The sequence below is a fragment of the Limulus polyphemus genome, unplaced genomic scaffold, assembly GCF_000517525.1.
Source record: "Limulus polyphemus unplaced genomic scaffold, Limulus_polyphemus-2.1.2 Scaffold660, whole genome shotgun sequence".
Classification (NCBI taxonomy): domain Eukaryota; kingdom Metazoa; phylum Arthropoda; class Merostomata; order Xiphosura; family Limulidae; genus Limulus; species Limulus polyphemus.
Window position 1 is genome coordinate 245,205 of NW_013666270.1, and position 22,324 is coordinate 267,528.

The 22,324-nt window shown below is 31.6% G+C and overlaps 1 protein-coding gene across 4 annotated transcripts in view; it reads left to right on the plus strand.

Moving 5' to 3' along the window:
* The window catches only part of LOC106459777 (circadian locomoter output cycles protein kaput-like), a 122,401-nt gene that overhangs the window by 70,575 nt on the left and 29,502 nt on the right, over window positions 1-22,324 (plus strand). For all 4 annotated transcript variants that reach the window (XM_022386324.1, XM_022386325.1, XM_013919435.2 and 1 more), the window contains exons 7-10: window positions 5,536-5,658; window positions 6,900-7,095; window positions 10,894-11,000; window positions 19,823-19,970. In XM_022386324.1, the coding sequence (XP_022242032.1) occupies window positions 5,536-5,658; window positions 6,900-7,095; window positions 10,894-11,000; window positions 19,823-19,970 (574 nt within the window). The remainder of the gene's footprint in view (window positions 1-5,535; window positions 5,659-6,899; window positions 7,096-10,893; window positions 11,001-19,822; window positions 19,971-22,324) is intronic.

Here is a 22,324-nt window from a genome sequence, read left to right on the forward strand (position 1 = left end):
ATATTAGTGATTAATTTATATTTGTGAGTGAATATTTTATTATTTTTAAGTTTTGTTATAATAAGAGTTAAAAGCAGATGATTGTAGAAGGTTTTGTTAATAACTAATTGGTGTCGAGAATATAGAAAGTGGCCAGACGACTATGTAATAAAGATATAAATAGCGTGATATAACAGGAAACAGCAGACAGACAGTATTAGACAGATAAAATATATATATATCAAAGCGAAATTCTAAAGTAATTTGAGTCAGCCTGAATGCACTTTGACAAAAGGAACATAGGATCTTTAGAAGAAAGAAGACCACAATCGTAAGTGAATCACACCAGACTAATATTGCAATAGTATTAGAGAAAATAGTTTGGCTTGTCAACTGAGATTCTAAAGTAATTGAGCAGGCCTAAATGGATTTTTGACAAGAAGAGGAGAACTATACATATATAACTGATATAACGTTTACGATATGTTTATATTCTCTATATTGTGAACACTTTTATTGTATATGCATTTAACTTTCTCCAAATATATACATTACTTGAAAATAAGTAAAATGTGTGCTGTTTATTTATCCTTGAATTTATCCCTAACAAGTCACAGACACCTACTGTAGAAAAATCCTTAGCCCAACAACTACATAGTATATATTTATACTATTAAGAAATATAAGTAAAAGCCATTTATTTCGACAATTGGCAAAAAAAAACAGAACCCATATACATATATAATATTATTTTTTTAATCTTACAGCTGTATTTGGGTCTAAAAAAATTAATTTCTGTTTGGAAGAAAGCATTGATCACAATACTTCAAACTCTCCAGTGATATAAGAGGTTTTCTCTCATAAATAACTTAGAAAGAATAACAGAATTGTGTAGAGGAAATGTAGAGCTTTCAATTGGTTATAAACTTGTAGGTATAGAAAGCAGGCATAGATAAATAAATTTTCTCAAATGATGAAGTGGTGGATTCAATAAATGTTATGATATCTCAGCAAATAGAAAAGATAGGAGGCTCTTATTGTATATTCTAGCTTGCTAATATTGGAAATTTGGGTTTATAATTGCTATGAAACTAAAGACGTTGTATTGTGGGTGCCATAAAATTTAATCTGACCAAACCTAGAAGATGGCGTACCAGTGAAACACACAAATTTCGGTATTTAGCTTTTTTTATATATGTGTATATTTACTTTAAAATTAAGAAATTAAATAATGTATAATACTAAAATTTTAATTATACTCTACAATTTGATAGTAAAATAGTTTAATTAAATTTTGAATGTAACTCAGTAACACTTTATGACATGTACAGAAAGGAATTTAAAAATGGTACTGGACATTACATGGTTAATTTTCTGAGATGTTTCTTTGGAGCTTACAGTGTGGATTTTTCTACTTCCACTCGTAGTTATCATAAATTCTGAGTTCCAATAACTACCACTGCTGTTCCTACTGTAGTTAACCTTAATTTGTCTATAGTGGCTTCAGGTCTGCGGTTATTGGTGGAAGACATTACAGTCTTGGTTCAACAAGACTTGGCCTTCTGATTCACCTGAAGATCATCCTGTCATGCCTTTTTTTCAAGAGTACTTGAAGAAGAGGACAATGAGTTTGACAGCCTGTTTCCTCCCTCATTCCTATGCTACACAGTCATGTTTAGCTCCAGTGAATGTGATACACCTAGACCTCCTTCTCCTTTCCTGGAGTTGATCAACCAGGTTTGTTATGGTTTATCTTTGTCTCCCATTTTCTTTAATTCCTCCATTTCCCTTGTAAGTGAGACAACTTCTGGCCTATATCTTGTCCTTCCCCCTTCAATGGATATTGGGGTTCATACCATTAGGTTTGTGAACCAATTACATTCTGGGGTCAGTGTGCCTTGACCCTATACATAATATGGAAGCTCACACTTTGGCTTACCATCAGTCTTTGTTTCCTTTTTTGGATATGTTCATGCCAGCATATGGACCATTCCCCATACATTTATCTCACATCAACTTCATCATCTGGCTGTTTCCTGCTCTACAGGTTATCATCTACCTTCTCTTGCCATCTTCAGCTCCACCATTTCTCTATGAATGAGTAGGTGCTCTTTTTTTCCACTATTTATTTTTACAGGGGCCTTTCTTATACATACAGATTCTCCTTAGTGGCAAGTGTTGCCTGAACAGATGTACTTATTTCTAAACTTCCGCTGTATGACCATTCAGGTCAATAATGCCCACTGTTAAGATGGAGTGCTCTGCAAGTCCACTTGTAGGTTTTTCTTTGCAGTGTTTTGCATCATAAATATGTTTTATCTGGACCATACACTCATGGACTACCATGAATAAAGCAGAGGGGGATTGCTGTCTATCCCAGCTGCTCCTTGGTTTGGCTGTATCAGGAAGAATCTGCTTTTCAAAATAAGGTTTTTGCAGTCACCTGTTGCACTTCCTCCAGTGTTGCATTCCTCTGTACTCTCCCACACATTTTTCTAGTGGAGTATGGGAGTCCTTGCCAATTACCAGCTCCTAGCTGCTGGGGTGATGGGCCATTGAGACTTCCTCCTGAGTGTGCTCAATTCCACTTGATTGAAAGTAGGATGGTGGTGTTTTGCCAGTGTAGATGATGTATGGACACTCCTCTTACCACAAACCTGATGTACTGTTCTAGATACCAACAGGTTATGGACTAAATGATTTCTGCCACAATGCAGTTAGACCCTCTGGCTGTGTACCCTCCTTCTCACCATCGCCTGTATGTCGGTACTTGGAGGTACTGGTGTTGGTTGGAGCTGAACCTGCCACATAATTCCTCACATATGAGTTTGAGGTTGATATTCCCTTAATGGTCTGCTGCACCCTAGCCACTCTACACCAGGGGTACCTTCATTTAATTTTGGGGTCCCTCCTGTGTTTCCGCCCTTCTTGCAATACATCATTTTCACAGGCAAAGAGTATATCTGTCTCAGAAGTTGAGTCTTACATACTCTTTATTCAAACACCCCATGGGCTTCCTGAATGGAGTTCTTCCAGATAATGCTACACCTGTCCCTCCAACAGGTCATAGTGGGATTCTAGCTATTATGTAAGTGGAGGTAAGATATTGTATTGGAAGATAACATTTTCCTACACTGAAAATATATTTCTGATAGATTCTTACCTCCCACCCTTCCTCCACACTTCTGGTGTCTTTTCTTTTTATGTTGCTCAATCCTGAAGTGAAGTTGAGCTTAGCTGCATAGAAAGAGTCAGTTGTGCTAGGAGTTGTGTTGCACTCCTATTGGTGGAGGGTTGTCACATGCTCATTTGCATGCTATCATGCAGCTGCCACAAATGAAAACACGTGAGGCTAGGTGGAAGTATCAAGGCTAATCGCAAGTAAAAATTTGGTATATAGAGGGCAGTACAAGTTGAGAAAAGCTATCATGTGAGCCGATGTAAGAATCAGAAATACATTTTCAGTGTAAAAAAATGTTAACAAGTGTCATTAAAAGTCTTATTTTTGTCCTTATTTGCTACATCTTTTAATTTAATTTTTAACTTAAAAGTAATTATTAAAAAAACACAGATAAACATCGATTTTTGTGTGTAACGTGGTATGTTGAATGCAGCACTGGTTCAAATTATGTGTTTGTGAAGTCAAGATACTAAGTCTATAGTTTCATATGAATTAGAAACTCAAATTACAAGATATTGCTCACATAATAAATCAAACGCAGTGGCACCCCCATTCACCTCTTTCCATTTTTGGAAACACTCCCTTATATACACTTACTTCTATATATGACATGAATAACCAATCAGAAACTCAGAATGTCCCCCTAGAGGTTTTCTCAGCCTTTCTAACGTACCTAGGGACATTTCTTTCTTTTGAATCGAGATTTAAATGAGGTAGGTTGTGACTTTAGTCTGTTCGAAATTTCATACATCTTAGTTACTAAGCCTGATAAATTATAGTGGAATTCTATGGTATTAATGTAGTAATTTATTATTTTTTACTTATTCAAATATATATATATATATATATATAAAACCTAAAAAAAAAAAATATTTTGTTTCATATCCTCCATGTGCAATTTTTTTAAATGATTAGCGACCTACGTTAAGCAGCAAACGAGTACAAAGGTCATAACTAGAAGAGATAATTGTTTGCTTTACTTCTGTAGTTACTGTTCTATGTTTTAAGAAAAATAAGTTTAAGAACTTATATGAAAATAGCAATAATCTATATACATATATAATGATTAATAATTGAAATGTGACTGTATTTTACAAAATACTAGTCTACTAAAACACAGCCAAGACAGGTTAATTTGTAAAGACCAAAGGTCATTTTTATGTTATTGGATACGGTAACATGAGTACACATGTGCTGCATCATTCTAACTTCTGTACTGTTAGCCAAGCACAGCTGAAAGGTCAGTATAATAAATATACATAAATGTATAATGTTATGAGATTTAAGCTATTTAGTCTAAACATTTATGTTTTCATATTATAATTTGTGTTCATTCTAGAATGAAAGAGACATAACTTATATTTATTTCCTAATTTTTTATGGTGGTTGCAAGATTGGTCAAATCTACTGAACCTGTACAGAGATTAATTACTGAAAATAGCAGATAAAATATAAAATTTTTCTTAAACGTTTGAAAAGTATTTCGACATTATAAAGTTTTTGCATGTGAAATTTCAAAATTTTCTGATTCATAAAAGTATTTTTAAACTTAAAATGAATATTACTTTGCATGATACATCAGCAATATGCGAAAAGAAAAAAAGACATGAAAAAACATTGATTTATAAACTTTAAGATTTAATAAAAAAAAATATTTTGCATATGAAAGCATCGTAATGTTTACTGATAATCTGTCAGATTTTGTTAACTTTCACTTACTAATTTAAAAGTTATAGCAAGAAAACTATAACGAGCACAAAATGGTTACGAGATCGGTCCCAGGGACCTCGCCCATGCTGAAAGAGTTAATGGTTTAGGTAACTTTAGTTCCATGTTATTTGAACTTATAACTGAGTGAGATTAAGAATTCCTCCAATACAGCTGTGGTTGCTGACTTGTTGCTAGCAGAGAAAAAATAAAATTACTATCCTTACATTAAACTGTGAAAGAAAGCTCTTTTCATGTAAAAAAATTATTAAATTTCATTTATATTTTCATCTGTATATCTAAATATATTTAGCTATTTATTTTGTTGTTCTGAAAAACATTGAGAATAGATAATTACTTGTTTTAAGAAGTGTATGAGCTGTTACTGCTCTTGACCTTAATTTTCAGGCTCATTTTGTTTGTTGACTTGAATTGAGTACCAGGTGACAATTATAGGGTTTTTTTTCAATAGATGCTAACCCCTCATGTAGAGGTCAGTTGCCTTGGAAGAGTTAGAAGAGAGTTTCTTTATTGATGTTGCTAGTGGCATTTTGCTTAAACATCTGCCCATTCTGGTGTTTTTAAAAAAAAGTTAAATATATAGTTTCATGTGCATCTTACTTGTGATTAATTTTGTGAATGAAGGTTTTTTTACCTTCTTATATCAGATTCCTGTGTGGCACTGTCACTGCACATGAAACATGGCCCAATTCATTCATCAGACACTCCAACATTTGAGCGAATTCGACTTATTGGAACATTCCATACATGGAGACCATCATATACAGAAGGTTAGTATGGCATTTAACTCCTTAGTATATTTACTACATATAATTAAAATTTTCTAATTTTTTTAATATATCTAGTAATTAAGCCTCTTTATCATTAATGGAATTTTTGTGTGTTTTCCCCTTGATCTTTAAACCTGCACATGACATGCATATTTATGCATTTTTCTACATACTGGTATCTACCAGTTGTTTGTATTATGTTTTGTCATATGTATGTTCATGTACAGTGTTTGAACTTTTTATTTTGTTGCTTTCTATATTTGCTGTATTTTTTATGTAGCTTGAAACATCCAGTATGTGTTTGCCTTGTTAAGTATGATTATTTTGTACTTAGCTATTGGTTTTCTTACTTAATTTATAGAACTTTTAAAATCACTTGTTAGATAATTTATTTTTAGTATTTCACAGAGTTTTAACTATCAGATTCTTTGGTTTGAACACACTAAGTACTGTACTCCTCTATCATAAGCACTGAAGGTGCGGCTATGAAAGTTACTGAATTGAAGACTTGAGTTTGGTTTTTGTAACAGTGTGAATTATTTTATAGCAGATTTTTTGCCTCCATTCTTAATGTGTCTTATTTATATGTACTGTAAATGGTCGTTCACTAGAGCAGAACAGTTTCATACATAATGAAAAAAATAATGCTTCTTTCTCTTCTATACTTTAATGTTGATCTGTTATTTTGTACCAGACTGTTTTAATAAAAGGGTGATGTTTGAAGGTAATGATTAATATTGTTTTTTATTGTGTTTGTATGCTACTTATTTTCCAAAAGAAATTTTTTTTTCTTTACAATTTGAGGAAATAAGTAATTTGTTTTATTTGGTATGAGAAAATAACAATAATGAAATACAATATTTTTCATTAAGAAAAAGGAGCATCTCATGCTGTTTTCTCATTCAGATGTAATAATAATACTGGTGGCAATTACAGTAAAATAGGTTATACGTTACTCTAATAAGTAAAAAAAAAAAGTTTAAAATCAGTAATGTTCATTGTTTATAATAATTATTTGCTGTTTTTATAAAGCATATATTTGTTTTGTTTGGTATTTGAAAATATCATTCTATTCATTTATTGTTTTTAAAGAAATTATGATTACAAAATCTTTGCATTTTCTATGCACTGTTTTCACTCTTATCAGTTTGTCACACATGCAGTTTTTGCATTCCTCCATACATTGTTTACATTCTGATACTTCAATAGAACTTGTCATTTTTTATGGATTTGTAACATAGATCCTGATGACACCCGATCCAGCAGCATTAATTCACGGCTTAATTCTAATAGCATGGAGTGGAAGTCATGTTTCGTTGCCATGGCAAGACTACAAACACCACAGTTATTGAGGGAAATGACACTCTGTGACAACTTTAAAAATGAATTTACTTCACGCCACAGCATGGAATGGAAATTCCTCTTCTTGGATCATAGGTATGTAGAAGTGCTTATTACATTTATGTTAAAACCTTTCTAGAATATTACAAACAGTTCAGATTTTTCCTATAAGTAAGCCTGTGAAGTAGGAAGGAAACTCATAATAGTTTATAAGTGCATCTTGTTTACAGGTTTGAGTAAACTTTTTTTCAATTTTTCATGTGTTTTAATATGTTTACTTAGAATACTTGTGAACAGCACAAGTTGGAATCAATGTTAACTTGTATTCTTTCATTTTGATAGGGATGAGACAATTGTTTGATTGGATTTCGAATGATAGTGCAACATCCCATTTGATTGGCTTATGTATGTTGTCAAAGGTGTGCATGTGTATATTATTGCAAATGTATGCTCATAGTGTTAAGTTGTGTATGATCTTTTCTTTTTCCTCTTTGTACATAAAGTTGCAACTTCCTTATCCTTTCATGACTGGTTGGTCTTGTAAGTAATCACTAAACAGTCTATATTAAAGAGGTTGTTCTTTGATTATCTGATATCACTCGGTTTTGTTATTTTTGAGTTATGAACTTATTTGTGTTATTTTTATCATACTTCTGATTTAGGGCCAAGTGCATCCTAGTAGTTAGTTTGTTAGACTATGGAGCTGAGGTTCAGTGGTTCATGACCCATTACTGAAAAAAAAGTTATCCCTCTAGTCTGTCACTTAAAGTTAAGGATGACTAGCACAAGTAGCCCTTGTGTAGCTTTTTGTAAGATTCAACAAACAAATACTTCTGATTTAACCACTTCCTATTTTATTTCAGTTTTATATTCAAGGTTCCCACAGTCCTTGCAAATCAGGAAAAGCTGATAGAGGTACTTAAGTCCTTTTATTTTCTCCATACAGTGCAAAAATGTATATTTAGGAAATTCTGGCAATCAGTTTGGAAAGCTATGTGCAACTGCAGCCCTGCTCAGTTTCCCGTCACATAACACAAGTTAGGGGAACATTATTTTAATGGAATATCTGTAGAGTGGGAATCAGCCAATCAGAGGAGTTTTCACATTTTTCATTCGGTGCCTGAATCAAAAGTACAAATTTTGGACATTATTCACATAGTTTCATTCACTGTGAGAATTGTAGCGTTTCAATGACCTATTATGTTCGGGATTCCAGGACATCTGGCTCAACAAAGAGCAGTACAAAGGATAACTATTAAAAGATTTGAGAGATATTCATTTAGTACAGTGTAAAGCCTGTTGAAAAAAGTTTCAAGCTAGAGAGCATGTGTGAATCAGCCCTCGTCAAAGACATCCAAATGCAGCTGCAGGCAGACAATTATATACCCTAAATTTTACATGAAATTTCCAAAGTGTTTTGAATATGCATTTTTTAAAATGGAAAATTTGTGCACCTGGCAACCTGCAAATTTAAAAAATTAGGCCTAGTCTAGATCTAACACTAGGCTTATCCTACAGGCCTAACAGTAAAATATTAGTTAGGCATGGTTCTAAATAAGTATAAATCTAGCTTTAATCATCACAGAGGGACATAAATATTCAACATTTTTCAAAGCTTTCCAAATAACAGACAAGAACTGGTCATTTTACTCAAAAGTTGAGCAATCCGTTTGTAATAACCACGGTGTACATCTTATCAACATTGGCAGCTGTGAGCTACATATCGTGCATGGTGCATTCCAGAAGGGAGTGGAAATAAATTAGTCAGAGTGACAGGTTTACAGTTTGATCTGTGCATTCCACCAGCTATTGAAGGACAGTCAAGAATATGTATCCAAATCCTCGTACAAAATCCTTTGAAGTCATCAAACAATCCACCACAGATCCACTTTTGGCTGCAAAACTGAACTTATTGTGTCACTGAACAAGGAAGTGACACCATTCCTGACTCGATACCAGTCAGAAATGCCCATGATTCCATTTCTAGCCACAGATTTGTTCAAGTTCCTCAAGAAGCTGATGAACAGCTTCATGAAGCCAGACTTAATAAAGGAAGTCAAGTCTGTTGACAAACTTCTTGATGTTAAAATGGGTAAGGCTCCAAGATGAGAGTGAGGTTCTTGAAACATATGCTGACAAGCTGGCCCTGAAGACTGAGACCACTGGGAAGTTCACCTTTATTGCTAAAACCAACAACCTTTATCAAAGTGCAAAGGAAAAGAAAGTGACACTCAAAAAAGTGGAGCAAATGCTTTAAAAAAAACTGACTGATCTGAAAAGCAAATAAATGCATGTACATTATTATTATACTAGTATTCATATCAAGTCTGAAAATATTTTTCAAAATTGTCCATCCACCAGAGACCTTGGTTCTGTGCCTGGCAAATAGTATTATGGATTAAATAAAACATTTTTGCATTAGAAAGTAACCTTGTCAGGCCCCCCCCATTTTTGCTGTTCTTAGCAGTACTTGTTCTGCCTTCTCTTTCTTATTTACTTTGCTTACACTCAGTTTTATTGGGTCCTTGAATTTGTAGAAAAAGATACTTGAATTGTTTTTCTATATAAGTGTGGGAACCCTGTATATTATTTTTCAGTTATGAACTTATTTGTGTTGTCTTTATTTTACTTCTGGTTCAGGACCAATTGCATCCCAGTAGTTATTCTGTCAGGCTGAGGTTCTGTGGTTCATGTCCCATTACTGAAAAAAAAATTGAGCTATGCATTTTGGAGTTTTGCATTATAAGAGTGATTATTAAAACCCACTGTTCAGTCTGACGAGTAGCACAAGATTTGGATGTGGATAGTGTTGTCTAATAGTCTTCCCTCTAGTCTATTACTTCAAAATTAGCTTTATGCAAAATTCTACTAATAAATACTTATGATTTAACCATTGATTATATTCATTCTGATTTAACTTTTGTTAATTTATGTTTAACTCATTTTTATTTTTTTTATTTTGAATTTTTAGTTTCCCTGTGTACTGTAATTAATTTTATTTATGGTTATTTTACTTTCAATTTTGGAATTTTTGTAAACAAAAGATATATGTGGTAAGTGTTGTATGATGTCTGATCGTAGTAATGTTATCAATGGCATCCAAGTCTAAGGTCAAGATTATTTATGCAAGCATACACCTAAAGTATTTGGGTTTCCAAGACATTGTTTTAAGGCTAACAAAGAATTGTCCTGGATGAGAGGATAAGGGAGACAGACATAGTCTTCCTTTAATTATCATTGAAATTTACGTATTACATGTGTTGCTAGAGATTATGAATGGTCAAACTAAACAGATTCCAGCATATTTCCTCTGTCTGCTAATGGCAAGCTGTAAAAGTCAGCTAGTTGATTGTAATTGAGAATATATGATTATTTGTTCAGTTTAAATTTATAGGGTACAATTTGCTGTGATGTGTTAATAAAGGTTGGATTAATATTGTTTTTACTTGAAAAAACTTTTATCCAGTTTCTTTACTTCAGTGCTCTGATTAGCTTAGTAACTGTATACAACTTATCATAGAAGGCTTGTCTGACTTGTTGATAAACAGTTCTATCTGAAAATGTCATATACTAATGGTAGTGAAAAGTATATCAGCAAAGGTTAAAATATCATTTACTTTCTTCTGAGTGTACAGTAAGCCAGCAATACACAAACATTAATTATTTGAAAATTATCTTTTGAATAAGCTAACATCTTAAACAATTCAAGCTTCTCTTTAATGGTGAAAAAGGTACAACTTGATGTGTTCAGCTATTTTTGTGGTTGTATTTATAAAAAAGAATAATCATAACTTTGTCTCTCTGCATTTAACATTAAGTTATATAAAGTTGTTTTTAGATAAAGTAATAGCAGAACAAAAAAGATTGAAATGGATTTTTATCTGTGTATTACAGGGCTCCTCCTATTATTGGATATCTTCCTTTTGAGGTTTTGGGAACATGTGGCTATGATTATTACCATGTAGATGATCTAGACCAAATAGCAGCGTGTCATGAAGCATGTAAGTTTTCTGTCATATTCTATATTTATAAATTCTGCACTATTGGTAGTATTTATACCAAAGTGACTGGGGTTTCAGGTGAAACCAAGATGACGTAACATTGGTTAATCAAACAACTGATAATTAATCATGTAGTAAATCATAAAGTTTACTTACTTTGATATAGCTGAATTCTGAAGCCTTCTACATTTTTATGAGATAAGAAAGCAGTAGTTTCTTTTCAATTTTCAATTAGCATGTGCTTTCAGTGTTTTCATTTTTTAGATTACTGTCAGTATTTTAAGTGCCCCCCAGTGGCACAGCGGTATGTCTGTGGACTTACAACGCTAGAAACCGGGTTTCGATACCCGTGGTGGGCAGAGCACAGATAGCCCTTGTGTAGCTTTGTGCATAATTAAAAACAAACAGTATTTTAAGTATGTCTTCTTTTATGACATCATGTATGAAACCAACCTTTTCTTTGTATTAAGACGAATAACGATTTTGCAACATGTTAAACCAAACTTGTTTTTTGGTATTATAACTATAAAGAAACAACCACTGAAGACTGAGTACTTGAGAATGTTCATCTTTCATGAAGCAGGCTTTTAGCCAGCGATCCATCCACCTCTATTTTAGATGGACAGTTGTCTATCAAGATTGGCAAAAATATGAAATTTATTTTAGTGCAACTGAATTATATTTGTCTTTCTCCTTTACCATTTCATAAAGTATTTGATTTCTTCTGCTGTACTCTCATGTATTGTTTACAAGTATTGATGGACAATTAGTTTTTGACTGTAGCTGTTTCAAAGTTCGTGGTATGAAACAGTATTCCAACCATAACTGAGTTAAAAAGCAAATTCAAAGTTGAAATGAAATTAGAATTTATTTCCAAGCCAATTGTGAATGGGAATTTTTGAACAAGAACATAAGGGTGTCATTGATATCTTCCAGTTTCTTTTCATCTCACTGTAGCAATACTTAACCAAAGGGCAAACATACAAGACATTATCTAGTCTTGGCTTGCAAAATTTAATGGAATTTGTTCAGTATTTCTATTTTTTTATGTTGTGAAATTTCCAAAAATTTTGTTGTGAGACAGTTTTTAAAGAACATAAGTACTTCTTATCTCAAAACTTCAATTTTTTTTTATAGTTCTATTTCGTGTCCAGTCAGTTACTTATTAAGATATTTCTTTTGATGATTACAATTTCAGCTGTAAATCATAAAAAGCAAGTCAAAAACTAACAAAGAATTATCAGTTACCCTGAACTTCACCTTTCAAAATGGCATCACCATTACCTGTGTCAGACTAGATATGTTTTGCTCATGATACTTTTGGTCAAGATAATTTATATGTAACAAATAGCTTCTTTTCAATAAATTATAAGCTAATATATGTTGTTTGAATATGATAAACTAAAAAAAAAATATTCAATAAATAAGGATTTGAGTATTCAGAATATTTTTTGTTGCCACCTAAACTACGGTTGATTTGAATAAGCTACAGACATATCAACATTCAAAATTTCTTTTTTAATGATGAACTTAATCTTTTTGTGTGTGTGTTTGTGTGAACCAGAAGAAAATGTGATAATGACATGCAACTGAAATAAAGATCTGCAAGTATAAAATTCTTGATTTTGTTAAGCCTGGTATGGCCTGTAGGTTAGAGCAGTGGTTCTCAGCATGGACCATATGGGCCTCCAGGGGGGGCCACGCCATGTTTCTAAGGGGCCACACATGAGTGATGGAAAATTAGGGGGCCACAGTAAATTCTGAGTAGGCTACCGAAACTTCACTGCCTGAATAAAATATTTAAAATTGAATGAAAGTTTCCCTTTTCCCACAGCTCAGAAGTCAAGTTACCAAATGCGACTAGTACTCGAGTAACAATCAAAATGTTTGTCTGGTATCTGTGAATGTTTTTGACTGATTCTCAAGAGCAGCAGAGTGATATAACAACCAAAGCTAGATTCAAACGTGACAAACACTATTTCTGGATAAGTAGTGAAATAGCTAATAAGTTTCCACAGCTCTGGGAGAAGGCAAAGTTGTATTTTATTGCTTTTCCCACATCTTATCTGGTTTTAGTCGGGTGACTTATTTGCTATAAAAAATACATAACCACATTGATGATGTGAAGAGAGGTGATCTTCGCTTATCACTGACCACGCTGCAACCGGACATTCAAAAACTTTCAAGTGCTCATTAGGCCTAAGGATCACACTGAATAAAATGTTAATGATTAACAGAATATTTTTTACTTGTATAACTAAACAGTATGTTATAAACCAAATATATTATAAATCAACAATGTGGAAATGAAGTAACTTTTTTTCCTAAGTAATAGCATCTACGAAAGGTGGTGCCACAGAGATAAATCAAACTAAAAAGGTTGAGAAACACTGGATTAGAGCATTCAACCTAATTTACAAAGTCGTGAGATCAAACCCTTTTACCAAACATGATCACCCTTACAGTTGTGGGGGAGGTGTTGTAATGTGACAGTCAATTCCACTATTTATTAGTAGAGTTAGCAGTGAGTGGTGTTGAGTAACTAGTCTGTTACTTCAAAATTAGGATGGTTAGCATAGACAGCCGTTGGGTAGCTTTGTGCAAAATTCCACCAACAAACTTGATTTTATTTCATTTGCTAAACACATTAAAAAGGATAAGAATCAATGGATGTAAAAGCTGTTAGATATTTATTTATTACTTATTGGAAATGCACTAAAATGGATATCAGAGTTTCTAAAATTTAAACATTTTCATGGGGGAACATGCGCCGGACCCTTGTATAAAATTCACGCTTGAAGTACTCATTTTGTGCTTGCAGATCTTCATTACTTTGAAAAATTTGGATGACTAGTTTTCAGATCCTCATTAATACCCTGTTATGTGAAGCCATTTTTCTTTTTTATTAAGAAGAATTATTTTATATCTAAGTTATTACCTTGTTAACACAGCGGTTTTCCTCTTTTATGAATCAACAAATTGAACACCATAAAGACATATTTAGCATTTGTGATCAGTTAATTTCTATGTAATGTATGCCAGCTGCTTGACATTCATTTACTTTTGGAGGTCAAATTTGAATCATTATGAAAGTGCTTTTTTTATTGTAATATAAGTTCTCAAGCAGCCTCAGACTTTTCCCCACAATATTCCACAGAAACATCTCAGTTTAAAGACAGAGACGGAAACAAAATATGGACCTCAATATAAAATGTTTTTACATGTACAATGTGAGTGCTATATTGGGCATTAGCAAAATAGCAGGGGATAAAGTAGGTCACAAACTATAATCAGTTGATGTGAAATCTGATCTGCATAGTAAAACTAAGGAAAAGTAGATGCTAGTGCATGAAAGTAGCTGTAGGTGATGCTATCGGTTTTTAGTTGAAGAATACATGTACTTTTCATATGTTTACCATTTCAAAGAAAATTTAAGCTCACTAATCTTTCTGTATACTGTTGCAAGCTTTTATTAAATGGCATATTTTTGCAATATTATATTGATAAATTAACTTAAACTTTCTTGTGAAGCTATCTAAAAGAATTATTGTAAATAAAACTAAATTTAATAGTGGTTCAATTAATTAGCTTTTACCTGATATACTCACCACTATTGTTAATATTATCATTCATCATTATTATTAGTATGCACTTTTCACTTATTTCGGTATTTAAATGCATTCTGATAGCAACAAGTAAATAAAATATTTGTGTAGGTGATATATTAAAAAATTGTGCTGGTTATTACACTGCTAATCAATAAATCATGTAATATTTAATATAACTCAGGGTTTCATCAAAACCTAGTGCTCTTATTCTTAAGCCAAAATACATAGATAATACATGTACTTCTAAAAAGAACTGCATATGTGAAGGTCATAGCTGTGCACATTAAAAGACATTTCACACTACATTTATAATTTTCAGTAAGGGTTTTTTGTATGAAGCCTGGAAATTTAATGTACACCACCAGCTTCATTGCTTGAAAATCTTTGAATTTAAGAGTTTTTTTTAAAAAACCTTGGAAATATTCAGTAGTAAGAATGTTCATTCTTTAAATTAACCATTTTATTATTAAGATATCAAACAGACATATATAGCCAACATGAAATATTTAGAAACTTAATTTCAGTGACTAAATTTAAGGTAGTAAACAATAACTTGACACAGATATGTTTCATAAGGTTAAAGCAATGTTTAATCAAATGTAGAAAAATTTAGGATGTTGAGTGATATTTAAAAAGTGTAAGAGTTTAAGTACTTTGATTTAAAAAATTATGGAGAACTCTATTTAGAATGTAATATGTTTTGCATTGGTAAGATGAAGAGGAGGTTAAGTATTTGAATAATATAATGTGTGCAAGCCATTATGTTATAAATTAAACATTTTTGCCTAGGTTCTAGTTTATAAAAAACACAGTGCAAAAGTAAATTCTAGAGACTTCCTTTTTTGCTCAAAGATATAAACCAGCCATCAAGCATCCAAGAGTCTTTCTTGGTTTAATGGATTAGTCTGGAACTAATTGGTTGTTCTTTTGTTATTAACAATTATTGTTTTTTTTAAAGCTTTATAAATGTGTTTGTTGTTGTTTGATGATACCATGGTTCCAGTTTCTGTCCAATAAGAGAGCAGTTTGCTAGACATCTTAATAAGTAATGTGTTCCATGGGATAACCCATATAATTTTTGTTTTTTGTTGGTTTTGTTTGTTTAAATAGTTTGGGCTAGTGACTGACTGTTTTGTGCTCATTTAGAAAACTGAGAGACATACATACCAAAATTAAATTGGAGAAATATGTATTAACTAATTATGAATTAATATAAGTATTTGACTTAGTTTTAAAATAATTTATATCAATAAACTAGTATTTGAGCTGTACAGTTGCAATCCTTTTTATCATTATATGATGATGTTATGATTGAGTTCCCAACTGTGTATAATATCTGTGAAAGTGCTAAACAGTTGTTGTGTGTGTGTGTGTGTGTGTTTTTTTTGTTTTTTTTAATTCAGTTAAAAGCCAAGATATTTATATTCCTGTTACTTAGTTTTCTTCATGTACACTTTTGTAAGTGAAAGGCTTGATATTCATAATACAATTCACCCTGGAGTGAGTTGATTTGTTTTTTGTTTTTTTCACATTTCTCAAAATTAATACCTTGTAGATTTCAAATTTAAGGTGTATAAAAGTAGCATTTCAAATCCTTTTTTTTTTTTTATGAAAAATCACTGCCTGCGACTCTTTTCATTCAGTATCAGAACTTTGTAGCGGAACTGAATTGTAATGTCAACTAAAAACTAATATCATGATATTGAATGCCTAATTTTGCATGATATAGATTATGTTGAGCTGCAATTTTTTTTTTTTAAGGTCTCTTGGTTTTCAATGCTTCAGCTTTTGATCTTCAGTGACCTAACATCTTTGAAATTTATTGATGTTTTTGAGTATTATTAAAGTTTTGTAAACCTCTTTTTCTAAATTGTTTGTTGAATATACTTTCAAAATTTCAACCAAACCAGTGTTTAAGACAAGCAATAACAAATAATGTATTTGCTTTTAGTATTCAGTGAGAAATTGTAGAAATAAAAAATCAAAAGGGTGAAAACTCAAGTATTGCAACTTTTTCGTTTTTAACCACTATCAATTTTGTTTATTTCAAACATTTCACAACAACAAGAGTGGGCTAAGATCTTTTTGGCAGTCCTGTTTTTAAGATTACTACTGACATTGGCATTTGTTTCTTTTGTAAATGTTAGCAATTTATGGGAGGAAAGTCATAAATATGGATTCACCACAGATCACTGTACTACATTACCAAGTGTGAAAGGCCTGGCATGGCCAGGTGGTTAGGCCACTCGACTCGCAATCTGTGGGTCACGGGTTCGAATCCCCATCGTGCCAAACGTGCTCGCCCTTTCAGCTGTGGGGGCATTATAATGTGACAGTCAATCCCACTATTCGTTGATAAAAGAGTAGCCCAAGAGTTGGCGGTGGGTGGAGATGACTAGCTGCCTTCCCTCTAGTCTTACACTGCTAAATTAGGGATGGCTAGCGCAGATAGCCCTCGTGTAGCTTTGTGCAAAATTCAAAAACAAACAAACCAAGTGTGAAATATATTAACACTCTCACTGTGTGCTTGGTTAAATTAACTGAGTTCATGACCCCAAATTGACCTTTATAGTTTTCATACTATAAATTCTAATATGTTTTGTGTATCTTCACAAAATTTTACAATAAGAATCTTTAGTAGATTAAAAAATCAGAATTTTTAATTAAGTATTTTCACTAGAAAATTCTCCATGAATATATGGAGTCAAACTGTAGACTGCTGCAAGTGCAATGTTATTTTGATGTTAAGATTAAAAATACTTTTCATCTGAAAAATTTCAAATTTCAATTCGTAATCTCTAAAACCACCTGTATAAGTTTCAAACGTTTTTTGTTTTCAGTAAATCTTTATTTTACTGTTATTAATTTGTATGACCTCGTAACCACCAAAAATAAATCTAAATTACACAATTTTTTTAGAATGACATCAAACTGCATTTGTTTATTCTAAATAGCTTTAAACTTGTAAGAGTATACGTCGGTTTCTACATAAATTTTGTTTTATTGCTCTTTGAAATGTGTCTAACTAATATTCCCACCACACAAGTTATAAATCACTTGGTATATGTGTAGCTTATATTACCCTATTGAATTACATAATGCACAAGCTACTTGCAAGTTCTTTATGAGTATATCTTGGGAAAAAATTTTTATTATTATTATTTATTTTACCTTATATAACCTAAAAAATTTCTATTTTTACATTTTATTTACTTTTATATTATCAAATAAAAAATACACATGAAAAACAAGAAATAAAGTACTTATCTGGCTCTTCTTTTTTTTTGCGGTTGACTGTCAGTGAAACTTAATCCTACTTTTTTATACTAATAGTAATTTTTTATTTAATTAATTAATGCACCAAAGAACACAGAATAATAGCATGCAAAAAAACAGACAATGTTCTATAACTCAGTTTTTCTGACTATGCAACAAGAGCTGTTAAAATTCAACTAAGTTCATCAATGTGTTTCCCATGGGAATAAATATTGAACTGGAAGTGAAATAGACAATTCTCTGTACAAAAAACATTATAATACAATATTTCATATGACAAGGGTTGACAAAATTTATTACTTGTTTCAATTGCATTCATCCAGAAATCTTTGAAATGTATGTGTTAATAGGTTAAGTAAGCTTCTAATAGTCTACATAGATCTACATCTACACAACTGCCATTGTATTATTGAAGATGCAGAATGTCAAAGTAGAGAATTTTCATATCTTGTTTGTCGTGTGATAATACATCTGAAGTCTTAAGTAGTTTTTAAAGGTTTCTTTTGAAATAAAGGACTTAAAATTTAGATAACATGAAACTTCAAATTATGACATATGTTGTAATGTTAATTTAATTCACATAAATTGATAGTAAAGGTGTTTACTTAGATTTTGAATGTAACACTGTAACCTGTGCTGAAAAGTGTTTAAAGGGTACCCATAGTGGAAAGTCCAATATATTATTCATTTCTTTTTAAGTAGGAAGGCAGGGATTTACAGAAGTTGCTTGTAATAACACTGGACCTGGATGATTAACTTGATTATTCCAACTATCTAAGTTGTTTAAATATTGCCAAAAAGAGTTGATTGATTTCTCATTATTATTTTTGATTAATTAAGAGTTGTTCAGTTTATTTGATTGGTGACACAACTCACAAAAATAACCAACTAATCCTAATTAGCATTAATAAATATTGTTATTTTCTGATATTCCAAATATCCAAGTCTCATGTGAGAATAATTAATTAGTTGAATGTAATTGATTAATGAGACCAATGATTAATCAGTTAGTAAATTTTACTAAGTGCCCATTTCTAAGTAACACTTGTATAAAGGTCTTCCAATTATTAATTCACTTGCAGAAATTTCAGGGGCATCTGTTGATCACGGGGTTTTAATGCATCTGATATTTTTAACAGTTATTATTAATGGCAGTAAAAAGTTGAGTAGATATGTATTGTATTGATGTATTTATTAGTAACAGTTTGTCTGTTGACATTAAACAAAACTTTCATCATTGCATATAATTCCTAGGCTGGCAAATCTTGACCAATAAATCAATACTTTGTGTGATATTATATTACAATAAAATTAATAATAATTTTTAATAAATGTTTATTTTCTAGCCCAGTAGTTGACTTTATCATTTCTGTTGGGATATATTTGACAATGAAGAACTGATTAAATATATTTCTTATTAACTTTATTAAATTATCCTTAATTTTTTCAACTGGTAATATTCTTTTATATTATTTTTAGTAAGATATTTCAGAAATTCATGGATGAAAATAAGGCTTCCTTTCCCAACCCATGATATTTCATATGAAGATAAGTTAAAATGTGCTATTACTTTTTTCTTCATGAATTCTCTGAAGTATTCAGTTATTCACAAAACAAAATGAGTAAAATTCTTTATATATTTTTTTAGTATTTTATGTCCTTTTATAATCAATCTTATAAGTGAACTAATATTTTTTACTTGCTGTAGTACAGCAAAAATGCTGAACTAATAATTACTCAGTGTAAGTATTAATAATTTCCACCCCACAGTGACACAGCGGTATGTCTACAGACATACAACGCTAGAAACTTTACTACATTTTAGTCCTTGTAAGTTTGTCTGTCTATAGTATAAATGTATGTAGCTAATTGTTTAAATCAAAAGATATTGATAGGGTGCTAATATTAATTTTTGCACTTACCTCTCTTCAATTCTAGTGATGCAAACTGGAGAAGGAACATCATGTTACTATAGATTTCTAACCAAAGGTCAACAGTGGATATGGCTACAGACACGCTACTTTATTACTTATCACCAGTGGAATTCAAAGCCAGAGTTTATTGTCTGTACTCACAGTGTCATCAGGTGAAGTTATTTTACAATGTTCATAACACCTCACATCGGTCCTAGTATGACTGAACAGATTAATAGAAATTTATCTGTGTACTTGAGTTACACGCAACTTCAGTAACTTTAAAAGCAAGTTTAGGTACAGAAAACTACTAATTAATTGAAATATTTATTTGATTGAACTTAACTAACCTTAGAGCTCCCAGCATATTGCTTATAAAGCATACATGTATTTTCCATTGTACTCTATTTAGATGTGCTTATTAGGTGTTAGTAGTAAACGAAAATGAAACTAAATTTTTAATGTTCTAGATATAATACCATTTAATAAACTTAAATGTGTTATTTGTATATCCTGAGTTGCTAAAATGTTTCAATTTCAAGTACTAAGTTGAAGCATTTTGTGAAAGGTAATGGTACAATAACAGAAAAAGTACTTTACCATTGGTTTTTTAAACTTTTTATCTGATACTGTTACCTCTATAGAAGAAGGTTGATAGTGTGTTCATCTGAAAACTAAAAAAAAAAAAAAAAAACATTATATAATAATTTATCTTTGAAGTATTTATCAGTATCAGTTATGAAATATTTCTGTCATATCTTTTTGTTTTAAACTATCCATGACTAATGACTATGTAATTTTGATTCCATTACCTCTCTTGGTTCAAGATGTCTCAAGTTTTTGTTTGTTATATTTTTATGTTAATATTTTGTTTTGTATGTACTTCAAGGCTTTAGAGTCTAGACGATATTTAGGCTTTATGAATATAGTTGTTTTGATTGTACTTACATTTTCCATTCTCAGCACTTTTATGTCTGAAACCATGCAGAATTACTGCTTCTAAACGTAAATTTGTTTTTTTATCAATTATCAAGAGATAATGCAATATATTATTAGCATTTACCATTACGAAGAAATACATAGATATTTTGATTCAAGTGAAAAGAAAAAACAAAACACTGTTTATAACTTTCCCATTTGTAATTGATTATCATAAAAATCATAACTACAAAATCCCAAAATTATTTATTTATTAATACTCAACATTTTAGCTACCTTTTTCTCAACTTAACCCTTGAGAAAGGCATAAGCTGAAAAACTTGCAAATTTTATCTTATGATTTCTAATCTTCAGTCTGCATTTAAATATCTAAACTCTAATAATTATTTTTGAATTTAATACTTCACCTTAAATTACTTTTTAAATTCTTTATTAAGATTGCTTCTCAGTATGTGCAATTTAAAGTAAGTATATTGGGTAGTATGATCAGTTTTTCCCATTCAGATATTGATGGAACTATTAAAATTTAATTATGCTTTTAACTGAATTCTTTGACCCTCAGTGGGACAGTGGTGGGTGGTAAGTTTATGAACTTCCAATTCTAAAATCTGGGGGTTCTATTCCTTGCAGTGGACAAAGCAGATAGTCAAATATGGCTTTGCTCTAAAAGAAACAAACAATTAATTGAACTTTTGTTATAGATCTAATTGAATATACATATTTTTTGTTGTATAATTATTATATTATGATGTCCCAAATGTTCTTGGTTTAAATTCATGTGTTTCCTTTGCAATTAAATTGGCCTGTCATGGCCTGGTGGTTAGGGTGTTAAACTTCAATCTGTGAGTTGCAGGTTCAACACCCATCACCAAACATGCTCACTGTTTCAGTCTTAGGGGCATTATAATGTGACGGCCAATCCCACTATTTGTTAGCAATATAGTAATCCAAGAGTTGTTGACTAGTTGCTTTCCCTCTAGTCTATCACTTCAAAATTAGGGATAGCCAATTCTACAGATGTAACAGTAGCTTAAAAACCTATATTGATGTCATTATCAAGATTAATTGCAGGTGGCATCTATAACAGGCAGGCATTATCCTTACTAACACCACTACTAAGCATAAGGCTAACATTGTTGAATTAGATATTTTCCATTTATCTAACCTCTGTCCTTTTGCTGTAGTTCGTAAATGATCTACATGCTGTTGGAATTCATTAATACTCAATCCTGACTTCATAGAGGGTAAATTTTGAGTTTTTTCTGATATACCCGTCAGTTCCTTAAAATCTGCCTGTACATTTAAACTGTGAATTAAGGGTGATTCTTTCTTAGTTAATAATTCTTGCAGATCTGGGATTTTCACATTTAATTGAGTTCCTATGTATTTAGTTTCACTCCTAAAACTCAAGGGTAAGGTGATACCTTGACCATGTGCCGAACAATTTCTAGCTAATCTTGGGTAATCATTATCTCAGTTTAATTTAACTACTCTAGTTTAATAATCAAACTGATGTACATTTGATTTCGTGCATACCACTGATAAGGCAAGTTCATCCTGTATATTAAATATCCAAGTCCCTGGGGGT